This window comes from Chelonoidis abingdonii, chromosome 4, assembly GCF_003597395.2.
Source record: "Chelonoidis abingdonii isolate Lonesome George chromosome 4, CheloAbing_2.0, whole genome shotgun sequence".
NCBI lineage: Eukaryota > Metazoa > Chordata > Testudines > Testudinidae > Chelonoidis > Chelonoidis abingdonii.
In genome coordinates, this window is record NC_133772.1 from 153,930,505 (window position 1) to 153,955,360 (window position 24,856).

At 43.3% G+C, this 24,856-nt stretch overlaps 1 protein-coding gene across 3 annotated transcripts in view; it reads left to right on the forward strand.

Annotated features, from left to right (window-relative positions):
- DDHD1 (DDHD domain containing 1) overlaps positions 1–24,856 on the forward strand; it is a 97,398-nt gene that overhangs the window by 20,427 nt on the left and 52,115 nt on the right. For all 3 annotated transcript variants that reach the window (XM_032784859.2, XM_032784860.2, XM_075065796.1), the window contains one exon: positions 5,413–5,560. In XM_032784859.2, coding sequence (XP_032640750.1) covers positions 5,413–5,560 — 148 coding nt within the window. The remainder of the gene's footprint in view (positions 1–5,412; positions 5,561–24,856) is intronic.

Sequence of the window (24,856 nt, forward strand, 5' to 3'; positions counted from 1 at the left end):
GTGCCTCCTGACCACGAGTCCATACATGAGCCACTCATCCCTGGTCTGTCTTTCCCTCTTCCCCAGATGAGGCGGTAGCCGGGACTCCTCTTCGCCCCCCCCCCCCATTACCTCCGAGCTCACCGGACCTTCTGAGGCGAGTCACCTTAAATATCCAGTCTACAGGACGAAGTCCTGGAGGTTCTGAAGATCCCTTGTGATAGACAATCTCTGTTGGCGGATTGGCCAGCTCGGTTGCTTTACCATCATCCGCTCCATCAAGTCAAAGCGGGACACCATCTGGCCATCCCCAGGGCGTCTTCTAGCCATGCAGGGGGAACGAAGTTACATGGTGGCCCTCAAAGGTATGTATAGGTTACGTTATATACCCACCCGTCCCCCATGCTTCTGGTGTCCGAAATCCATGAATGAGCAGGGAACGCCATGGCCAGTTAACGCCCCCGCCCCAAAATTCAGGGAGGCTAGATGCATGGATCTCTGTTGCGGGAGGTAAAGTCACTCTGACAGAGGAGGCCTCACAACTCAGGGTGGCGAATCAAGCAGGGCCCCAGCCTTAACAGGATTTAATATTATATAATACCTGGCAGGCTGGTGGGCAAGTTCACTGAACTGTCCCACAGGACTCCCGCCAGGAATTCCAGGCCCTTCTGGAGGAAGGAAAGAAAGTTGCACGGACCTCCCTCCAGGCCTCACTCGACGCTGCTGATTCGGCAGCCAGAACTGTGGCCTCCGGAATCACGATGAGACGGATATTGTGACTGCAAGTGTCAGGCCTACCTCCTGAACTGCAGCACACCATCCAAGACCTGCCATTTGAAGGCCAGGACCTCTTCTTTCAGAAAACGGACCCTAGGCTGCAGAGTCTCAAGGACAATCGGGTAATTATGCGTTCCCTCGGGATGCATACCTCACAGACCCAGCGAAGGTCCTTCCGTAGCCAGCCTCAGCGCCCTTACACCCCACCCAGGCCACGACAAGACTTTGGCAGAAGGCGCGGTCGTGATAACCGCAGATGGCAGTCTGGACCCCAAGGGAGCCACAATAACGATCCCGCCAAACCAACGACGGGCCCCAAACCGAACTTTTGAAGGTGCGCCCGAGAGCAGAGCACCAGTCCTTCCCAGGATCCTTTTCAGTTTTGCAACCGCCTTTCCTCCTTCCTCCCTGCATGGACCCAATTAACCTCGGATCGTTGGGTCCTACGCACGGTAGAATTTGGTTACCACCTCCAATTCATTTCGCCTCCTCCCTCCCACTCCCCTTCCCCGTCCCTCTTCAGGGACCCCTCTCACGAGCAATTCCTCTGGCAAGAGGTTCGAATGCTCCTCTCAATCAGAGCTATAGAGGAGGTACCGGAGGAATTAAAGGGCAAGGGTTTTTATTCCTGATACTTCCTAATCCCCAAGGCAAAAGGAGGCCTCCGGCCTATCCTGGACCTGCGAGGACTCAACATGTTCATGAAAAAGTTGAAGTTCCACATGGTGTCCCTGGGGACCTTCATCCCATCCCTGGATCCCGGAGACTGGTACGCTGCTCTTGACATCAAGGACATATATTTCCATATCGCCATTTACCCTCCGCACAGACAGTACCTACGGTTTATGGTGAACCACCAACATTTTCAATTTCCCTTTGGCCTCTCTACAGCCCCTCGCGAGTTCACAAAGTGTATGGCTGTAGTGGCCGCCTCCCTCCGTCGTCGTCAAATACATGTCTTTCCTTACCTAGACGACTGGCTTATTCGAGGGACCTCCGAGGCCCAAGTCACCAGGCACGTGGGCATCGTCAAGGACCTATTCAGCCGATTAGGCCTGATGATCAATCTAGAAAAATCTACTCTAGTGCCCACACAGAGAATGGAGTTTATTGGGGCCATTCTAGACTCCAAACTTGCACTACCCCGATTTCATGCAATAGTTTCAATTATAAAAAGCCTCCAAGGCTTTCCGATGACCTCGGCTCGCAACTGTCTCAGCCTCCTCGGTCACATGGCTGCATGCACCTTTGTAACCAAGCACGCCGAACTACGCCTGCGTCCCCTTCAAACCTAGCTCATCTCAGTTTACCTTCCAGGCAGAGATGCCATAGACATGGTGGTCACCATTCCTCGGAGCATTCTACACTCCCTCGACTGGTGACTAACACCCTCCCTGGTGTGTGCAGGACTGCCATTCCATCTGATGCAGCCCTCAGCGTCCCTAACGATGGATGCGTCATCTCTCGGCTGGGGGACTCACCTAGGCCATCTTCGCATGCAAGGTCTCTGGTCATCTCGAGAGCTGGCGCTGCACATAAACATCCGAGAGCTGAGAGGAGTCCGCCTGGCGTGCCAGGCGTTCCAGCAATATCTGCAGTGTCGTTGTGTTTCAGTGCTTACGGACAACACAACAGCGATGCACTATTTAAACAAGCAGGGAGGGACTCGATCCTCCTCCCTTTGTCAGGAGGCGATCCAACTATGGGAATTTTGCATAGCCCACTCAATAGACCTTGTGACGTCTTTTCTCCCAGGGGTTCGGAACACTCTGGCAGATCAACTCAGCAGATCTTTTCTGTCTCACAAGTGGTCGATTTTGTCAGAACATTATACGTTCTGTTTTCCGGAAGTGGGGCTTTCCCCACATAGACCTCTTCGCTTCTCGCGAGAACAGGAAATGCCAGAGGTTCTGCTCCTTCCAAGGTCTCGCTGTGGGCTCGATATCGGACGCCTTCCTAATCCCATGGAAGAGCCAGCTGCTTTACGCCTTTCCACCCTTTCCACTGGTGCACAAGGTTCTCCTAAAGCTCCGCAGGGACAAGGCTCGCCTGATCCTGGTCGCTCCTGCGTGGCCCCAACAACACTGGTACACCACGTTGCTCGACTTCTCGATAGCCAACCCAATGTCCCTGCCTCTTCATCAAGATCTTATAACTCAGGACCACGGCAGGCTTCACCACCTAGACCTGCAATCCCTTGATCTCACAGCGTGGCTCCTGCATGGTTAACCCAATCGGAGTTATGCTGCTCTGCCCCATTGCGAGAAGTACTCCTGGGTAGTCTCTGAGCTTTGTGCTCTGATGGTGGACCCACCGTATACGGTGTTCCACAAAGACAAGGTGCAGTTGCGTCCACATCCAGCATTCCTCCCCAAAATAGTTTCGGCCTTCCATCTCAATCAAGACATATTCCTCCTGGTCTTCTTTCCCAAACCACATGCATCCCGTAGGGAGCAGCAGTTACATTCCCTTGACGTCCTTAGGGCTCTCGCCTTTTATATTGACCGGACGAAGCCCTTCCGCAAAACGCCCCAACTCTTCGTTGCAGTGGCAGACCTGATGAAAGGCCTACCCATCTCTTCTGAGGATTTCGTCCTGGATAACGGCGTGCATCCATACTTGCTATGATCTAGCTCATATTTCTCCGGGTCATATTACTGCACATTCTACCAGGGCTCAGGCCTCGTCGGCCACCTTCTTAGTTCGAGTTCCTATCCAGGAGATATGTTGAGCAGCTACTTGGTCTTCAGTGCAGACCTTTGCTTCCCATTATGCCTTGGTGCAACAATCCAGAAATGATGCAGCCTTCGGCTCAGCGGTTCTGCATTCTGCAGTATCTCACTCCGACCCCACCGCCTTGGTAAGGCTTGGGATTCACCTAATTGGAATCGATATGAGCAAGCACTCGAAGAAGAAAAGACAGTTACTCACCTTTGTAACTGTTGTTCTTCGAGATGTGTTGCTCATATCCATTCCAAAACCCGCCCTCCTTCCCCACTATTGGAGTAGCCGGCAAGAGGGAACTGAGGAGCGGATGGGTCGGCAGGGGTATATACTTGATGCCATAACGGCGCCACGCCAGGGGGCGCCCAGCCGACCCACCGAGTGTTGCTAGGGTAAAAATCTTCCGACGAACATGCACGTGGCGCACGCACACCTAATTGGAATGGATATGAGCAACACATCTCAAACAACAGTTACAAAGGTGAATAACTGTCCTTTTTTCAAACCATAGACTGAGCTTGCAGAGTTCCTGGGCCCACATCTTGAATACTGTGTGTGTGGATATGGTCGCCCCATCTCAAAAAAGATATGTTAGAATTGGAAAAGGTTCTGAAAAGGGCAACAAAAATGATTGGGGTATGGAACAGCTTCCAAATGAGGAAAAATTAAAAAGACTGGGACTTCTCTGCTTGGAAAAGAGATGACTAACAGGAGGGGGAATATGATCGAGGTCTATAAAATCATGACTGGTGTGGAGAAAGTAAATAAGGAAGTGTTATTTACTCCTTCTCATAACCCAAGAACTAGGGGTCACCAAATGAAATTAATGGGCAGCAGGTTTAATACAAACAAAAGGAAGTATTTTTTTTCACCCAGCGACAGTCAACCTGTGGAACTCCTTGCCAGAGGATGTTGGGAAAGCCAAGACTATAACAGGGTTCAAAAAAGAACTAGATAAGTTCCTGGAGGATAGGTCCATCAATGGCTATTAGCCAGGATGGGCAGGATGTCCCTAACCTTGGTTTTGCCAGAAACTGGGAATGGGTTACGGGGGATGGATCACTTGATGAGACACTTGTTTCCCAAAGGATTTCAAGATTTTGAAACGTATTTTCATTCCTATGCAGAACAAATCCCCAAAATTTTGAAATTCTCTCTGAAAAAAGTTGTTGGGGGGGAAAACATTTCAGATTGATCAAAATGTTCTCATTTTATTTTGATTTATTTTTTATTTTATATAATAAAACAAAAAAAAAATTCAAAACAAAAATTAAAAAGTTTTGTTCCAAAAATGTTAAACAAGACATTTCAGCCTTCTCAGAGGAATTTTTCCATGTTTTCCTCTAAAACAAAATGTGAGCAAAATGGGCAAAATCATGTCAAGTGTTTCAATTTTGATGGAAAATGGTCCTATTGAAATTTTAGGACCAGCTGTGCTCATGGATGAGAGAGAGGGAGTTGTCTCCATCAAGCTGATGATGCTTTCTCACCCATTGTTTAGAAATAATCTTGCCAAGAATCTTTACACATACACTGACCACTGAAGGAGTGTTGTGGAACGGTGAGAAAATTTAATGATTAATAATTCAAGCATATAGAAAGTTATCTGTATTACAGAATAGATAGTGCATTATTCAGCTGTTTATAAGTTATTTTCCAAAACAGCTATGAAATTAGCAAAATCCTCACTGGAAATAACATGTAAATCCATAGGTGGCTGATAGGGGTAATGAAAATTGTTTATTCAGATCTCTTAAGCCCCTTTGAAAATCTCAGCATTGTGAATGCTGATTTTTGAAAATGTATTTTATTTGCAAAATATAATTTGAAATGTTCTGGTTTGAAGCAGGCGCCTCTTCTGTCCCTGTATATGGAAGTGTCATACTTCATGGAATTTAATTGTGATCCAGGATAATTGTTTTTTTCCTACAGCTTCAAGTAGTGGGACAAGGCTTCACAGAGGCTATGTAGAAGAAGCCTCATTAGAAGACAAGCCATCACAAACTACTCACATTGTGTTTGTTGTGCATGGTATTGGGCAGAAAATGGACCAAGGAAGAATCATCAAAAACACAGCTATGTGAGTGCTTTATTATATGTGCCATAGTGACTATGAAGTCAATATGAAGACTCTACTGACATTATTCAAGTAGCTTATAAATGACAGCATAGTCTTCAGAGTAAAACATACCTTTCTCTGGGGCCATTTATTTTGATAGTGTGGATGCGCAAATGTTCATTGCTTTTTTCACATTAAAGTTTAAACTTTTGTGCCTAGTTAGAGCAGTGCCTGGAAAAAGCACAAGATTTTAAAACTATGTCTGCACTGCAGCCTATGTCAGCAAAACATATGTTGCTTGAGTGTAAATATTCCTCCTCCCGAGTTATGCCAACATAAGTGTTCATGTGCACAGCGCCATTCCGTCAGGAGCTCTTCTCCCACCGACATAGCTTATGCTGCTTGCAGAGATGGGTTTTTTTATGCTGATAGGAGAGCTGTCACCTGTCTGCACAGAGCATCTTCACCAGACACATTGCACTGCTGCAGTGCTGTACATACAGTCTTGGCCTTTAGTTTGTTTTAATCCTGGCCAGTACCCTTCGCCATATGGGGTCAGGGCAGAGGATTTCTAGAATTGGTGGTCAGTGGCTCACTTGGTCAGGTAAGGAGAGGTGTTCCCTTGCTTCAAATCTGAGAAAATATCATCTTGTCCTTGACTGGCAGAATAGTAGGTGAGTTTAAAGGTATCTTGGAGGGGGGAAGGAATATGAGGAGTCAGTCTGGCTATTGTCACTCTGACAGTAGAGGGCCAAGATTATTTAAGTATGAGTGGAGGTTGACTTATTCTGCATAAAGATTTGCTAGAAGGAGAAACACATATCCAAAGCTTACTAATGACCACCAAACCTTTCCTTACACATCTTTTGATGAGACTGATAAGTGACTGTTATGAAATTGTGAAGACGTTAAAATATATACACATGCTCATTGACAGTCATACTTGCTATGGTGTATGGTAGCCAAGCTCATGACTCTTCACTGGTCTATGAAGGCTGATCCTAAAATCATCTACTGTAAGAGGGTTATCAGCATTTTGTCTCTTAAAGTGTACTTGATCATCTGAGTATGTTGTGCCTCATCCATTCTAAAAATGAAAATCCAGTTTTTAATTTGTCTTGTGTGGCAGCTCAATAAAATACTGTTGTGTCCTAGTGAGATCTGAGTAGATAAGTCTTTTTAGGAGGTGCATGTAAGATTAGTTTGCTTATTAAATGTTTTCATTTAGTTTAAAGAGCTAGTTTGGTAATTAAAATATAATAGCAAAAGCCTTAAAATCTGTTTTCCTAGCCAGTCTAATAGTCTAGCTAGCATGCCCGGGTATAATTTTTTAATTGAGTTTGAGCTGATGGGGCATGGGAGTGCACAGGAAGTCACTTGTTCTCCAGAAGCCAGGTTACCACCATGCCAGAGGGCTGTTGGGAGTAGGGAAGAACCATGCTTGGGACTTGGAGAACTCATGCCCAGCAAACTTTTGTTTGTTTGTTTTTTGCTAGACAACAGAAGAAATTGTTGTGCAGTCTTAGTGTTGAGGTGCTAAACTATATTTATCTATTTGTCAGGTACACTGATGGTAAAGATTTAATCATTTCATTTGATAGAATCATTAAATTATAGAAAGATAAGGCTGGAAGGAGGACTCAAGAGGAGTCCAGCCCCCTGTACTGAGGCACGATTAAATATACCCAGAGACCATCCCTGACACTTGTTTGTTTAACCAGTTCTTAAAAACTTCTGATGATGGTTCAGGTTATGGATGTGATTCTGCAAACAGTTTAGCACATGTGAGCAACTTGAATCATATTAGAAGTTCCACTGATGTTTTCACGAAAGTTAGTGGAACTACTAACAAGAATATTACATGTGAAAGTATGTGCAGCATCAGGTTCTATGTTTTTACCTGACTTCATAAATGATAGCTACTATGTAAACCTTCATTTGCATTCTTCAATAAAATCTAGATCCAGTGCTAATACATCAATAACTCTATTGCTGTAGTTATGACGCGGACTCTGGTATGCTATCTAAGTGTTCAGCTAACTTAAATTATCATTCAACTCTGTGGTGTTTCCTTAGGATAGATGAGATTTCTTGCTGTGCTAGTCACATGAAATAAAAAGGTTTACTTGGTTTAACTACTGTAGAAGATAAAAGTTGTCTTACAGCAGCAATGTGCTGGTCTGGACTGTCTACACTACAGCAGCTATAGCGGCGCTTATGCACCGATGCAGCTACATCGCTGTAGCGCTTCTGGTGAAAACATTCTAAGCTGACGGGAGAGAGCTCTACTGTCTGCTTAATAACTCCTGCCAGAGGCGGTAGCCATGTCATCAAGAGAAGTTCTTGATGCCAACGTAGTGCTGTTCACACTGGTGCTTAGGCTGGCATAATTTACATCACTTAAGGGTGTGGATTATTCACACCCCTCAGTGATGTAAATTATACTGAAGTAATTTGTAGTGTAGACATAGCCTGATTCTCTTCTTGTGCTTTCCAGCTCCTCCATGTTAAAAGTTAAAGAGCAAGTAATGTAAAACAAAGGGGCAGAGACCAGTAGCCCTTGATAAAATGTCAGGGATAATCTCCAAAACAACACACATGAAACCTTAGATTCTTCTTTGAGGAGTGTCCCTTTGGGTGCTCCACTTTAGATGACTCTGCACTCCTGCGCTTCTAATTGGAGATTTTTAGTAGCCGTGCCTGGTTGGGTGTCGCATGTGCTGTCCCTGTCTTGCACTATCTTAGGCAGTTACATAGCGCTGTGTGACCAACCCTCCCTCAGTTCCTTCTCTACTGCCCTTGGTTTGAGACGGAATATTTGGCAGTGCCTCTGAGCTTTACATTCTAACTAACTTTAGAACGTTAGTTAGTTAATTAAATACCATACCTCTTCTCCATTTGTTCTTTCTTTAAAATAAAATTCTTAGGAATTTGTTTATTTCAGATACCCCTTAGTATAGTATAGTTACCCTCACAGGAAAAACCCTATACTCAGGGGCATGCCCGGCTCCCCGAGTATTAAATGTTTCCTCACTTGCTGATCTTCAATCCTGGTGTCTGATGGGCACTCCCAGTGTGTCCGTTGCCTTGGCAAGACACACACCACAGAAGTGCTCCCACTGCTACAATCTCAAGGCTCATGCCAGGAGAGCAAGTGACCTACTGCTAAAACTCCTCATGATGGAGAAGTGTCTGTGTCCAGGATCACAGACCCCTCCTCCGCCCCAATCTCCAATGGCGGTATCTCACAGAGATTCCCCATCATTCTCTCAGAGGAAGGAGCACTCCCCCAAAATGGCAACAAAGAAACTTGCTCCAACTTCTCCTCCTTGGGAATCTGCCAAAAAGAAACATTTCCTGACTTGTCAGACCCTGTTGGTATCAACTGCACCAAGATTGTCCACCTCTGAGGTAGGGGGACCTCCATTATCACAGGTACCATGTGAACCAAAGACCCTAAGTGGGCTGACTCGGAAAAAGGCACTACAGGAAAACCTACCATCCTTGCCTCAGCACTTCTGGAGCTGCTCAAACATGTGGCACCGAGCAGCTGGGTTACAGTCTATGGCACCACCTTCTGCCTCCACAGCGCATAGCAGACGACCCTTGGCACTGACAACCGCAGTAAAGGTACTGACAACTGCAGTAAAGGCATCGGTACCACTGACAACACACTCATCGGTACTGCAGTTTCTCTGCCATAAAGATCTTCTGCTCTCCTCAGCACCAGAATCTCCACTCCTCGGTACTGACCTTACTCTAGCACGCTCAGTACCCTGCCAGCTTACCACACCACCCAGATCAGCTCCTCCTTTATCCAGCGACGTGGATGATGAAGATGAAGGGCATATCCTCTCCTCCCATTACTCATTGCCTGTTCACCCAGCTATCAGACCAGCTCCACCAGAGTACCATGAATACCACCCCAGACCTGAAACTCAAGGATGGTACAGACGTCCATGGATGCCCCACCTATGCCATTTCCACCACAGTGACTTTATTGGGACCCATGAGCGGCATACTGCCAACACTATCCTAAGCCTCCCAGTCCACTCAAGGAGAGGTTGAGGCATTCCCCGTCATCCTCTGTACCCATACCTTCAGAACCTCCAGAAGAGGCAGTCGAGGAATTGGAGGAGACTTTGGATCAGGAAATCAAACCAGCTGCAAACTTTTCATCTTCTACCTTGCTCCCATCCACAATGGGAAATGACTTTAAACAGTTCCAGGAACAGTTTAAGTGGATTGCAGATTCCCTGTAGATACCGCTCCCGTTCCAGCCCTCAATATCCTAACAACCTCCTTCTAAACAACAGTTTTCAGGGTTTGGTTGAGGACCAGAGACATCTCCCACTTTTTCTGTTGCTGGGCCCATCCAACACTATCCATCCATTCAGAGACCATCTGACTCCATTTCATCCAACGTGACAAAACATCACATCAGACAAATGGGTATTAGAAATCATTGAGACTGGATGTTTCATCCAATATACTTCCCTCCCCATCCCTCTTCAGGGACCCTTCTCATGAACATCTATGACGACAGGAGGTAAACCATTGCATATGCCTAAGAGCAGGAGAACCAGTACCAACACAACACAGAGGGAAGGGTTTCTACTCCTATTACTTTCTAACCCAGAAAAAAAGGAGGATGGAGGCCCATTCTTGATTTAAGAAGACTCAACAAATTTGTGAAGACCCAGCGATTTAGGATGGTCACACTAGCAATGATAATTCCAGCACCAGAATGAGGGAACTGGTTCTTGGCCCTTGACCTCCAGGATGCATATTTCCACATAATGATACATCCCTCACACAGGGAGGCTTCCCAAGTTTGTTCTGAGAACAGATTGTTTCCGGTACAAAGTACTCCCGTTCGAATTATCCTCTGCTTCATGGGCATTCTCAAAAGTCTTTGTGATGGTGGCAGCCAACCTCTGCAGACCAGCGGTCGTAATATTCCCCTGTCTGGACAATTGCCTGCTCAAAGCATTTACTCAGGACGAGGCACCAAAAGCTACCCGAAAGTAGCTCTCTTCACACAGCTAGGTTTACAAATAACAAAAATCAACATACGCACAGGGGCAGAGACGAGTTCATCAGTGCCTACCTCGACTCTCTGGAAGCTACAGCTTCTCCTCCCCGTCACAGGTTTAGCGTTCTAGTCAATCTAATCAGCACAATGCAAACCAGCCCACAGACACTGGCCAGGAACTGCCTCCAACTGTTAGGCCATGTGTCAGCAATGATATTTGTTGTCAAACACTCCAAACTGCACGTGATGCCTTCAAGACTGGCTCAGGACAGTGTATATTCCACACCGACACAACATAAACAAGCGTCTTACAATGCCAGCCGCACTAAAAGAAATTCTTTCTGTTGGTGGACTCAACCACACGACCTTTGTACAGACCCCTCCATCAATGATACTTACATCAGATGCTTTTCTGCTGGGTTGGAGAGCACATGCGCAACCATACGATCCAAGGCTGCTGGTCCCCATTGTAATCAACACAGCACACAAACCTACTGGAGATGCAGGCAGTCTGCAATGAATGCTCACACTTGATAGCCATGATTAGGGAAAAGATAATGTCGCTTTGTATGTTTTATATAAACTGATGGGGGGGCACAGCCACACTCCCTATGCACAGAAGCCATGCCACTTTGGAACTGGTGCATCCACCACAATATCAACATCTCGGCTTCCTACCTACCAGGTGTCATAAGGTATATTTCCCAAATCTGAACCTTAGTGTCCAAAACTTGGGTACCTGCATGAAACCTCTAAGCTTAATTACTAGCTTAGATCTGATAGCCTGCCACCACCCAAAAATATAGTGTGTTGGGGCACTCTGACCTCCCCAACCTTCCCTGGGGACCCCAAGAACCCAAATCCCTTGGATTCTTAAAACAAGGAGAAATAAACCATTCCCCCTTCCCCGCCCCCAGACTTTCCCTGAGAGAGACAGTATTCCTGGCACAGAGAGAAATTAGCCTCTCTCTCCTCCTTCCCTCCTCCCCTATCAGTCCTGGTGTTTACACCCACTCTCCTGGGATAAAACAAGGGAAACAAGGAAAGATCAATCAGGTTCTCTAAAAGAAATCTTTTAATAAAAGAAAGGAAAAAGTAAAGAATTATCTCTGTAACTTCAAGATGTAAATATTACAGGGTCCTATAGTTTACAGACAAAGGAAGAAACCCTTCCTCCAGTACCAATACAAATCAAAATATTCCCAGCAACTACACATATAAAAGTTAACCAGCCAGATCCACATGTGCAAATAGAGTAAAACAAACAATTAAAAAGCCTAAATCGCCTGTTCTACTTACTATTTGAACAGAACTTTAGAGAGCCTGTAGCAATGTCTGATCCCTCTCATACCCTGAGAAAAGACCCACACACAGAACAAAGGACCCACACCCAAAACTTCCCTCCACACAGGGTTGAAAGTATCTTGTCTCCTGATTGGTCCTCTGGTCAGGTGTTTAGTTCCCTGTTTGTTAACCCTTTACAGGTGAAAGAGACATTAACCCTTAGCTATCTGTTTATGACACCAAGATGCAAAAACACCACTGCAGATGCACTGAGCAGAAAAATTTCTCATGACCACTAGTGGGAAATGAACATCAGGGTACTACAGCGCATATGCAGACACCAGGAGTTCCAATAGAGACCTCTGTGCAACAACTCAGAATACCAAATGCCCATACTTTAGCTCCAGAGCAGGACTGGGACCCCGTTCTCTAGACAATGCTTTTCTCTTCAAATGGGATGCACATCTATTGTACGCTTTTCGCCCTGACGCCCCCCTTTTAGCCAAGATCATACACATATGGACCAACAACTCGAGTCATCTTGATAGCCACCATGTGGCCCAGACAAATATGTTTTTCTTACCTCTTGAAGATGTCTGTGTGTTGACTACACATGCTTCCCCTTCTTCTTCATCTCCTGTATCAGGACATGGGCCAGGTCTACCACTCAAACCTGGTAAGACTCCTCTTGAGGGCATGGCTACTCCATGACTCTGAGACAATGAAATGACCTGTTCAGTGTTGGGCTATCCTATGTCTTCAGACTCGACCAACAGACAGACACAGGAACCCACAGAGACTGGAGTCTTCGTTATACTTAGAAAATAAAAGCCAGCAGGATCTTATTCAGGGGATAAGGCAGTACGCAGTGTTTATTGTGAATACAGAAAGAATCAGAGTAAGCAATCAGTTATAGCTATAACATTCCATTCACTCTCACAGTTTCTCTCTCTCTCTCTCACTCACATACACACGTTCTGCAAGGTTGTTATAATTACCAGGCTAGAAGTTGCTCCTGCCAAGTCACTGACCAGGTGGCCTGGACACGAGGATGGATCCGGGCCTTGTCAGATGCACATCTGATGCTCCTGGAAGTTGATTGCAGAACCAGACCCAAAGTCCTCAGTCTTTAGGGTCTGTCTTTATAGGGATCCATCCTCATACAAGTTTATGGAGTTTGCCTTGTCATGCTGTTCTCACGTTTGAAGTGATAATCAGTCATGCAGATGGCACAGGAATAACGGTTTGTTGTTATCTTGCTCGTTGGTTCTTTGATCCCCCTGTCCTTGGGGCTGTTGGAGGTGGATTCCGGTGTTCCCTCAGGGTTATTGGGTTATCTCGCCCAGTGCATTCTTTGGCCAAATGGTCCTGTTGGAGGGTAGTTGGTTTTTCATCCTGCAGATGTGGTGTCATTTATTATGATTCTAAGGCTGGCACCTCTACCTTTTATTACCCATCCAAACATACAGCCGCAATCACACTCTGTTTCACTTAGTATTTTTCCTATCACATCTAGATTTTATTACCTATTCATTCTTTAACATAACCATTCTGAAATCATTGGGGCATGACAAACTTCAATAAACCTATTCATACCATTTGTTACATATGAAAAGAAAAGCAACCAAGATAAAAATGCAAGAGTAGGGGGTTAACAGATCTTATTCCTGAGTTCAGGAAAACAGTTGTGACAGCAGCTGTCCTTAATGGTAATCTTAATCACTTTAGAACAGACTTTTTGTCTCAGGATGTGTTTCTACAATTAACACAGACCTTGTGAACTGACAGGCATATTTCAGTTAGCACAGACTCAGCAGGCTGAGAGGCGTATTTCTTTCTAACGGTCAGGCCAAATCCAGGGTCTGCTCTAGGCCATTCTTTCTCACATTTTCCCATAACATAAATGTATGTATTATTACTTTTATCCTACATCTTCAGTTACGGCTCGGTTTATTGTAGCAGAAGCTCAACTACACCCTGCAGAAGCATAGCTGTACCACCCATTTACCTCCCCCACATCCCGAGGAGAGAGCACCGAGATACTTTTGCATTTCCCCTTTATTGTAATCATCAGCCCTCCCCATCCCCAGGTGGGCAGTTCTGGTCTCGGCCCAATAATTGCCGTCTAATTTCCCTGCTAAATTCCATGCTCCTGTATGTTTACCCTCGCTCATGACCATTGTTCCCATATAAGGGGTGGTTGTTGAGCACTTGGCTGTCTCTGTCAGTGAACACCTGCAAGCTTATCATTTGGGGGGTTTCCGTGTGAATCTCTGCTGGCACCTACCAGGCAGACTCAGTGTAACTCCCCACACAGAGGAGGTAAAGGACATTCTTTTAAATAGCGTGTACCCACCTGCACAAATGGAAGAGATTCCATGCATGACGCCAAAACAAGCAAACAATGGCCACTATTTCTCCTTTACCGATGGTGCTGGATTACATACTGGAACTCCAAAAAATCTGATCTCTCAATGAGCTCGATCAGAGTACACCTCATGGCAATCACAGTGTTCATAATGATGTGGATGACTTCTAAATCTTTGTTCATCTTACCGCTAAATGCTTCTTCTAGAGTCTTTACCCTGAAACACGAGGCTCTACCCCATCATGGAACCTCAGTCTGGTGCTTCAGTGCCTTACGGGGACCATTTTTGAGCCATTAGTGACGTGTTCACTTCTCCACCATTCGATGATGGTGGCCTTCCTCGTCACTCTCATATGCACCCGAGGACTAGTGGCGCTGGGGCCCTCATGGCACGCCCGCCATATCCAGTATTTTTCAACAGCAAAGTTACCCTACCCACCTATAATAGTTTCAGCATTGCATTTGAATCAACCCATCCATCTCCCACTGTTCTTCCCAAAACCTCATGGGAACAAATGAAAAGTAATGCTTCATACCCTGGACATCCAAAGGGCACTAGCTTTTTACATTGAAAGGACAAAGTCTTTCAGAAAATCACCAAAGTTATTTCTTTCCATTATGCAATGATCTAGGGGATCTAGCGATCATATCCAAACAAAGGCTGTTGAAATAGATGTCCAACAGCATTGATTTTTGCTATCATGAACAACTACAACCCCCACCGGGGACCCACACACACTCCACCAGAGCACTGTCTACATCGATAGCTTTCCTCAACAACATACCTACTATGGACATCTGCAAAGTAGCAACCTGGGTGTCCACCATATGTTCACACAACATTACTCCATAGAGCAGCACTTGTCATCAGATGCTCTACTGGGACTTGCGGTTCTATCATCTGCTACTATTGCAATTCCGAAGCCCCTTCATTCCACAGAGAGAACTGCTCTACAGTCACCTTAAGTGGAGCACTCACAGGGACACTCCTTGAAAAAGAGGGGGTTTCATTTCTGTATTGAAGCAGGTTCTCTCAGGGTATTTGAGTGGCCTGTTCCATGATGCAATCTACTTCTCTGGTGGAGTGTCCTTGTAGAGACCTCACGCCCATGGCTGTCACCTACCACCCCCATATTGGAACCCATGCAGTACGTCATCAGACTACAACCCATACTCAATGGGGACCGATCCTGAAAGAAATCTTTCCTGAACCCCTTCTTCTGGCCTTCAAACGACCCACAACCTCATCATCTGAAGCAAGCTTTTCACAGACCAGGACACACCAACTCAAAGCAGCAGACCTTGCCAGAACAGATGCAAAACCTGCAGACGTGTAGCAATGGAAATAATGATCAACACCCCCTACAACATACCTTTCAAGATCTGTGTGTCCTGCACATGTGGTGTACCTCATCCAGTACTGAATGCCCCAGTAACAACTATATGGGTGAAACTAGACAATCACTATGCTCTCAAATGAACTCACTCATGAAAACGCTAAAAGACAAAAACACCCTATCGCCTCTGAGTGAATACTTTTCACAAAACAGTCATTCTATATCTGACTTATTAGTCCTCATCCTCAAAGGAAACCTGCACAACACTTGCAAAAAAACAAGTCAGAGCTTAAATTCATAACTTTGCTAGAGTCTAAAAATCTTAGGCTATGTCTCCACTGGCAATTGACCGACAAAACTTTTGTCTTTCAGAGGTGTTAACCCCTCCCCCAAAAAGACAAAAGTTTTGCTGCAACAAGTGCCAGCATGAATGGTGCACTCCTGCCAACAAAGCTAACCCCTCTTGTTGAGGGTGGAAGTTTATCAGCAGGAGAGCCGACATAGAGCAACTACAGTGCACAACTTTTTTAGCAGCACCGCTGTAGCAACACAGCCATATCACTAAAAGCTGTGTAGTGTAGACAAAGCCATAGTCTTAATAAAGACACTGGATTTATGTCTTGTTACAACAATTTGTAACCCACTAAGTGTCCTTTTTGTCCTGTGACTGGAGGGGTGCTAATAGGCCACTTCATCTTGAATGGTCCCTTACAATATGTGCTCATTACTTAAGACTGAACAGATAGTTCAGCCTGTATTTGGCTGTGACACTGAGTACCTTTCCCAAACTTGAAGAAGAGCTCTGTGTAGCTCGAAAGCTTGTCTCTCTCACTAATGGAAGTTGGTCCAATAAAATAAATTACCGAACCCACATTATCTCTCTCAAATCCTCTGACTGACACAGCTACAGTAACACTGCATGATGATAAAGTCTGTCTGTCCTGGACAATATGCAATTAAAGGGTTGCTTAATCTTTTTTTCTGTAGATTAAAATTTATCAGTGGGGGATTATCAGATATGTTCTAGGGAAAAGACTTTTTTTTAAAACAGTAGTGACTTCTTCAAGAAATATCTGCCACACCAGCATGACAGTTAACTTCACAAACTATGTTAGCAGCGCAGTGCACTTCTGTGCTGATACTTTTGCACAAATAGGGAAATAAACAAAATAAGTTACCTTGGTTTGTGCTCCATTAGAAACACGAGGGTAGGGAAAATCAGATGTTGCCTGTTGGAAAAACATAGAATGGACAAGGAAATATTTTTAAGGCTCTCCAAGTTTTAAAGACCAAAACAAGGTGTGTGGTGGGGGTAGAGGGGAATAGTTCACTGTCTTTTTTCCTTTTAAATACGTGTGGTTTAATAAGGAATCTATGTCTGCAGCCATACTTGATGCATACTTTAGGGAGAAATCGGGCCCCTTAGATCAGCATAGAGGATCGGACCTCTATGTACTGATCTTCCCTTTCTGCGTGGAATGGGGAGCTCATCGGCCTCCATGGCACCATCCATTGCCAGACCTGGTGAAGGCCTCTCTGTAGAGTTTGGGATACGTTTGGGAAGAGGGTGCAGGGAAGAAGCGGGAAGGTCAATGGCCAGACCTTTAAGGGAGTGTAAACATGCACTGTGTGTCTCTCTCTCCAGCCCTGCAGAAAATCACCAGAGAGCCTAATACAGACTTAGACTGTATAATTTCCCACAAATTTTCCAACAGGGCATCAGAAATTTGATGCAACTATAAAATGTCCCTGGGGGCATGGTTCCAGTGAAGCTGGGGAGGAGTTGTTCCTTGGATGTGCCACAAATCTTGTGGTTCCCCACAGGTGTTTTTTGTTTTGCCTTTTTTTGTTGTTTTTTTGGAGATTCGGGGGGAAAAGGTACCACACCATCCTCTTTTGATGTTGGGGATCTCCACAAGGGGATTTCTTCCCCTAGAGCAGAGGTTCTCAACCTTTTTCTTTCTGAGCCCCCCTCCCCCCAACATGCTATAAAAACTCCACAGTCCACCTGTGCCATAATAACTGGTTTTCTGCATATAAAAGCCAGGGCAGGCATTAGGGGGTAGCAAGCAGGGCAATTGCCTGGGGCCCCACGCCACAGGGGCCTCTACCAAGCGACATTGCTCAGGCTTCAACTTCATCCCTAGGTGGCAGGGCTCAGGGACCTGGGCTTCAGCTCCATGCAGTTGGACTTCGGGTTTCTGCCCTGGGCCCTAGTGAGTCTAATGCTGGCCCTGCTTGGAGGCCCCCCTGAAACCTGCTGGAGGCCCCCTAAGGGGGCATAGACCCCTGGTTGAGAACTACTGCCCTAGAGTACCCTCCTATGGGTTTGACCTTTTGTGAGGGTGATCTGGGCATAAGCATAAACTGTAACTTTTGCCTGTATCTGGTGTGCCTCTCTATGAATCTCATATATTTGTGTCCAAGTCATGTACAATCTACACCTCTGCTCATGGCAAAAAAAAAAAATGTAGCCTTACTGCACAGATTTTTTTATTTCCGTTTTAAAAATTTCACAGTTCTCACACTGATCCAGTTGGAGGACATTTTAACTGTAGATTATGGATGGGCTAGTGACCTGGCCCAAGGCTCCTGTAGCGTGCTCTATCTTCAAGTCACAGGCTCTGACAGAAATCACCATTGGTTAAGTGGTGTTCATTGCAAAGGTCAAAACAAAATTCTACTTTATTAAGTATGGTTTTAAAATTTATCTGTTAATTGCATAAAAATATGGAGTGCAATCTCGTTGTTTATGAGGTGCTCAGATACACTGCTGATAGGAGTCTGCCTGTAAGTAGATAGGATCTATAGATCTGTCAGTGGAATGCAGTTCCAAATGAAGTAAGACTTCTGAACGATGTGGCATAATGTATCTGTTAACTTTGTTTCCTCACTATAGTATTTAAATGCATTTCCTATCTAAATATAGCGTGGCAGCTGGCACAAGCTGTTCCTGTCAAAGCTGATATTAGCTAAAAACTAATCTTAAGAAGGACAGTACTTCCTGCTCAGCTAGAACAATTATTCACCTTACTTAACATAAACAAAATATTGCACTATGTTCTGTCTGGATAGCATAGCAGAGTGGATCTTTATTGCTTATGGAGGAAAATGTCTTAGGTTTCTACTTTCGTATAGATGAGTATTGGCATGGTTCAGTGGTTCTCAAACTGTGGGTCAGGACCCCAAAGTGCGTTGCGACCCCATTTTAATGGGGTCGCCAGGGCTGGCTTTAGATTTGCTGGGGCTCAGGGCCCAAGCCCAAGCCTGAGATCGTCAGTCCTTGGAAGCTGGGCTCAGGTTACAGGCCCCCTGCCCAGGGCTGGCTCATCCACACAAGGTGGTGGAACTCTGGCTTTTGCCCCCCCCCACGTGGGTGGGCTCAGGCTTCACTACCCCCTCCTGGGGTCACTTAGTAATTTGTGTTGTCAGAAGGGGGTCACAGTGCAGTGAAGTTTGAGAACCGCTGGCATAGTTCATTTTATTGGTCATTTTGATCTGTAGTTTAACGCAGCATTACAATGTAAGAATGGAAAGACGTTCTTCAGTACTATCTTTCTGGAAAATACATCCTACCTGGTTTTGGATCTCCCAGCATTCCCTGTGACCCAACCTTACTGTTTTGGGAATTTGAATCTTAAACAATCCTAAATTAAGAAAATGCATCTCTGATATCCTGTTAATTTGCCTACACGCTTTTTGGGGCCTCTTTGGATGGATATTTTTGTGTATTGTTGTTTTAGATTAATGCCTGTTCATAGTGTTGTTCAGTTTTGTTGAAGCCAATGCCAATTTTGTTGAAGCCAATGCCAATTTTGTTGAAGCCAAAAATGCCAATTAGTATGCCAAGGAAAAATAATGCTTTAGAAGAGCAAGAATAATTGCTCTTGCTCTTCTAAAGCATTATTTTTCCTTGGCATACTAATTGGCATTTTTTTCTCAGTTGAAGTGTTTTCTGTCTATATTTGTAATCTCTCTAGGTTACCTTCATTCCTGAATTTAACTTTCTCAAAGTTTTGCTGGCCTTTTTTGTCTATGCTCAGAAATTTTACTGAAATAGCTATTCTAGAATAAATTTTCTGGAATTGTTGTTTTGGTAAATGTTCAAGTGTAGATAGCAGCTAATTACTTAGATCCAAGGGATATCTTGAACCTCATATGTTTCTTCTATCCTTGAAACAACTTTAATGCATTAAGGGTGCTGTTGCAGTTTTAAGTTTTCCTTTTACCTATTTAACTCTGATTTGAAAGGGGTTTTGATAAGGACACAGCTAACTGCCTATTTATAGTTTATCATTGGTGGCTACAGTTAAATTTTCATCTTTAACTGAGGAATTCAAGTGGCTAATGCTGTTTTAACGTTCTCAACTGGGTATTGTCTTGCAGGGTAAATGAAGTGAACGTTCAGTACTTTAGCTTTCTAGAGCTTAGCAGGATCTAATGGTAGCAATGAGGGAAAAAATAACAGTTGAATAAAGTCTCTTAACGTAACTAATAAAAATTCTGTTCATCTAGAATGTCTACTGCAGCTGGTGCTGAACAGTGTTTCCCACAATTTTAAATGTTTTCCTAAAATTTTGCATTGTAGATTTTTATTTTATAGACATCTAATGCATAACTCCATGTATTAAATTAAGAATGAGCAGGTGCATTTTAGGTTACATATATTTTCCCATTAAATTTTAGCCACATAAGTTCAGTTTATCCTGCAGTGTCAGTTTGTGTCCACTATTGAAAAATACTCTTTAACTGCTGTATGGGAGGAACCTAATGTACTATGCTAAGAATCTCCGAGGTGGCATTCGAGCAAACTTACTTGATAAAAAAAAAGTTAGGTAATGGGTAGGACTCAAACTTTTTGGTAAGTGGAGCTTTCTGTGCAAAATCTGCTTTTTAATATTTTGATTTTGAAACAGCTGCCAAAAAGTGAAAAAGTACTCCTGGTCTGTAATTTAATTTCTCCTAATGAAAACATCTGTTAATCTGGACTCCATTTCTGGGAGGAGTATATATTAAGGATAATTTCTTCGAGTGTGTGGAGGGAACAAGAACTAGATATGTTAGAATTGGATGAATCTTAGATGATAAATCTGGATGTCTTAGTTACCAAGAGACCGAAATATCTGTGGGGAGAAAAATTACTAATAAAAAACCCCTAATACATGTAAAACTGGATAGAGTCAATTTCAGCTCTCCCTTTGTTCTAGTTGTGGACTGAATGCCTGTAATGCTGTCACTTGGAGAGCTACAGTTCAATCCCTTGTGGAAACCTGCCATCAGAAAATTCCAGGATACCTTGGAAGGTCACTTGAATAGGATTCAAATTGTGCTCTCTGCACCAGATGAGCCAGGTCCTCCACATTCACTTGTAATTTCCAGAAAAGTTTCTATTCACTAAGCACTACAAGTTGATTAGGTCTCTAGAATATTGGTATTGCTGAAGTCTTATGCCTTCAGGTTTCAGGATGTTAAATTTCATCTCTGCAAATTGAAGTGGTTGAATAAACCTGTTAGTGAAGGAGACTTTTAAAGACTGGTGGGATCAAAGACGTATGTGTTGCCACTTATATCATTGTGAAAATTACTTGGACCTATCAAAAAGCCTATGTCTCCAGCAAAGTAAATGCTTATTGATGTCACAGCTAAGAAAACTTTTTTGGAATCCCTTCCATTAAAAAATCATTGAAAATTGCATCTGGCAACCAGTAAAGAATTCTTCAGGTGGTAGACCGAGAACTATAAAAGTAGTTCTCATGAGTTTTATAACAAGTTGACTTGTATTATTAGTAGTATTTATTGTTTGTATTGTGGTAGTGCCTAGAGTCCACGCCCCCAACTGTGCCAGTCACTGTACAGGCGTGTTACAAACACGCAGCTCCTGCCCCCAAGAACAACATCCTACAAAAAGTGTATTATTCGTAAAATGAAGTATCGAGAGCTTAATTCATCCCTGTCACCATGTGGCAGAGCCAGGAATACAGTGTTAGTCTTCTGACTCCCAGTCCTGTGTCTGAGAGACCATTCTTTCATTGCACTATCTGTTAAGTTTTTAAGAGACCAGGCTAGTCTATGGGAAGTTGACTGCTGTGTTAATATTCTCTGTTCTGCAGAGAGTTGGGTTAAGGACCTATTTATTCTCTCAGTTATAGATGATCTCAGACTGAAGCACTGGTAGAGATGAATAGATACTGACGACTCTGGATAATGTTTTCAGCTCTTCAGACACTATACTTTTTCTATGTTATCAAATTGTATCTGTAAACTTGCTATACTACTCTGAAGCTAATTGTGATACAATGTAATGAAAGAGAAAGTCATAGTGATAACGGTAAAGATTTTTTAAGTCTCTAATGCACATCAGCTAAATTAAAGGATCATAATTTCATTATTTTAGTCACAGAAATAAAGGCAGCAGAATGAAAGTGCATTGTAATTTTATTCATGACATGTCCCAAAACATTTATTTTCAATACACCATTCTATATACAGAAAATGATATCTGTGTAACAAAATGTCTCTTAAGGTCTGCATTGCATCCATTTTTAATATTCTTTTCTCTTTTTATATAAATCCTAAAATAGCAGAACTGCAATCACTTGCACTAATTTGATTTACAAGAAGGCTATTCTTTTAATATGATCAAAATTTCAGTAACCAGATCATTTGTAATTGGGAGAAAACAAATTTCCACTTGTTTTTTTGGATCAGTTTTTATCACTTCCGTCGGGTATTATTAATTCACTCACTTGCTACGGAAAGTGCTATCTAATAAAGTAGCTTAAAATTTTTAAGTAAATTGAACCAGAGGAAGCACAAAGAAGCCTTATGATAAAAGGACTATCCCCAAAAGTTATTCATATGTTAATTTTATAAACCCTGTGTTATGCATCCTGATGTAGACCCCTGATTATCTGTAAGGAAACTCAAACATTTTTATTTTGGTCAAAATTAAAGGAATGAAATTGATCAAAAAAGTGGGACGCCACTGTATACTGATGTTTGTGCAGATGAGCCTCTTTATCCATTGGACCCTTGCATTGATTGCATAAGCTGTTTGCTAAGTGGTTTCAATGTATATGAGAACTGTATAGCCAGAAGAAACCTTATGTGACACTGCTGCTGTGGGTTAGTGGGAGTAGGGACCGGGTCCAATTGCAGGACCTTTTGATTCCCTGTAGGTGTGACTGTATTTGCCCTGGTATTGTAAACATTGAGATGGATAGCACAGGAATGCTTACTGGATGGAAAAAAATAATAAAACAGTATTTATAAGTTGACTTGCAACATTTTTAGTGACTTATGAATATGTTTAGTCAGACAAATATGGCCAATGTATAATCTGACTGGAAAATACTTAAACCCATTTTGAGGAACTTGATTGCAAATATGATTTGAAATGTGCAAAGTAGAAATTTAAAAAACTGCCAACTAGAAATTCAGGATACTCTTATACAAAATGAGAGATTTGAGGTTGTAGTAATATAAATAGATTGTAGTTTTGCTTTGATTTTGTCAGTTTTTCATATTCTTTCTGTAAATATTTTCTTAAAATTGACAGGATATTATTGTACCTTCTTTGTTTATCGTTCCTAAATGTTAAGCCAGCTCTTCTACAGTGACTGAGGGACTGGCCCTCATTACCCAGAATGAGAGTTAGATGGACCACTGACATATGATGACTATAAATGTGCATAAATCCTATCGACTTTCAATGAGACTTAGGCTCCAAAGTCTCGAAAGGCATGTCTATGCTACATCTGCTACTGTGGCACTGGAGTGTAGGCCCTTCCTACATCAACAGAAGGGTTTTTTCATCAGTGTAGTTAATCGGTTTCTCCAAGATGCAGTAGCTAGGTCGATGAAAGAATTCTTCTGCCAACCTAGCTGTGTCTACGCTGGGGGTTAAGTCGACCTAACTATGGAGTTCAGGGCGTGGAATTTTTCACAGCCTTGAAGAGACTTCGCTAGGTTGATCTAGTCTTTAAATGTAGACCAGGCTTAAGTCTCTTTTGAAAATGGGACTTAGTTGCTTTTGTAAATTTTACCTTTAATCCACTGTGACAAAAGGTTTGGACTTGTGCTGCTAGCAACTGGGCAATGTCTCCACAGTCTTAAAGTGGTTTTAATAAAGAAAATCCGGAAATAAATATAAATCTAGAAAATGTGCTTGGTTGGTGTCCCTGAGAAAAATGAAAAAAAGTAATAGTGTGTGGATGTTGGATTTTTTTTGGTGAACTGCTGATAGAGTTGCTAGGGTGGACTGCTTCTCCAAATTTCGATGACTGATTGTAATGGAGACTAACCAGGAAATCCTCTTCATCAGCTTGCCCAAGGGTGGTTTTAGTAATATGCCAAACCCTTCCAAACAGGAATAGAATCCTGCGCACAACCTGAGCCTCTGGGAACTCAGTATTCCATGACGTGAAGGTTCCAATTTGCCTAGACTATACCCCATTGCTTCTGAAAAGAAAGAAGAGATCCACGGATGCATGAGATGAGATTGACTTTTGTGGCCCCATAACCTTCCAAGCTTTGGGTGAATTTTATCAGACAACTAAACATCTTTAAAAACCCAGCAAAGGTTTGTAATTTAATTGATAGAAAGAAGGCTGCAGTATCTGACAACATATCATCCCAATCTTAAAGGACTCTGATGTACTGTTTCAGTTAAACTTTATTCCTGTTTAGAATTTGCATTGTATTGTTTTTTATATTTACAACTTCCACCATTGTATGAATCCTTTACCTTCTCCGACTCCTGTTAGGATCCAGTTATGTCACAAAGGTGTTTCTCTGCTATCCTAACTTCTTGTACTTATTGTGTGGAATTCTGTGCATTCTGCGTGTCTGGTGCTTCTGTGCTTTTACCAGTTGTTTGAAGCTAGGAGCTTATAGGATGCAATCTGTTTAATATTGATGTTAGTATTTCCGAACTTATGTTAGTAGTACGCCACAAACTGACCTCTTTCTTAGAAGAGGCAAGAACTTTCCTAGTCTCTGCCTAAGGAGTGTTAGTATTTCCAAGAACTTCTCTTTAGATTTTAAAGTTTTTAACTTTTCCTGTGTCTCGTACTGTATGGTGAACTTACTTTATTCAGTCAAGTGTATTTTCTTTTGTTTTGCTATGCGTGTGGCTCGCTAAGGGTGGTGTTTACTGAATTTCCTGCATTATCTTCTTGATGATCTCTAAAATGGAGTTTCTATGAGGGTAAAGTTAGGCTCTCAAATGAGTTTCTCTGGAACCATCTTGTAATAAATGGCATAGTAGATTCTTTACCTGCCTGCATTAGGTC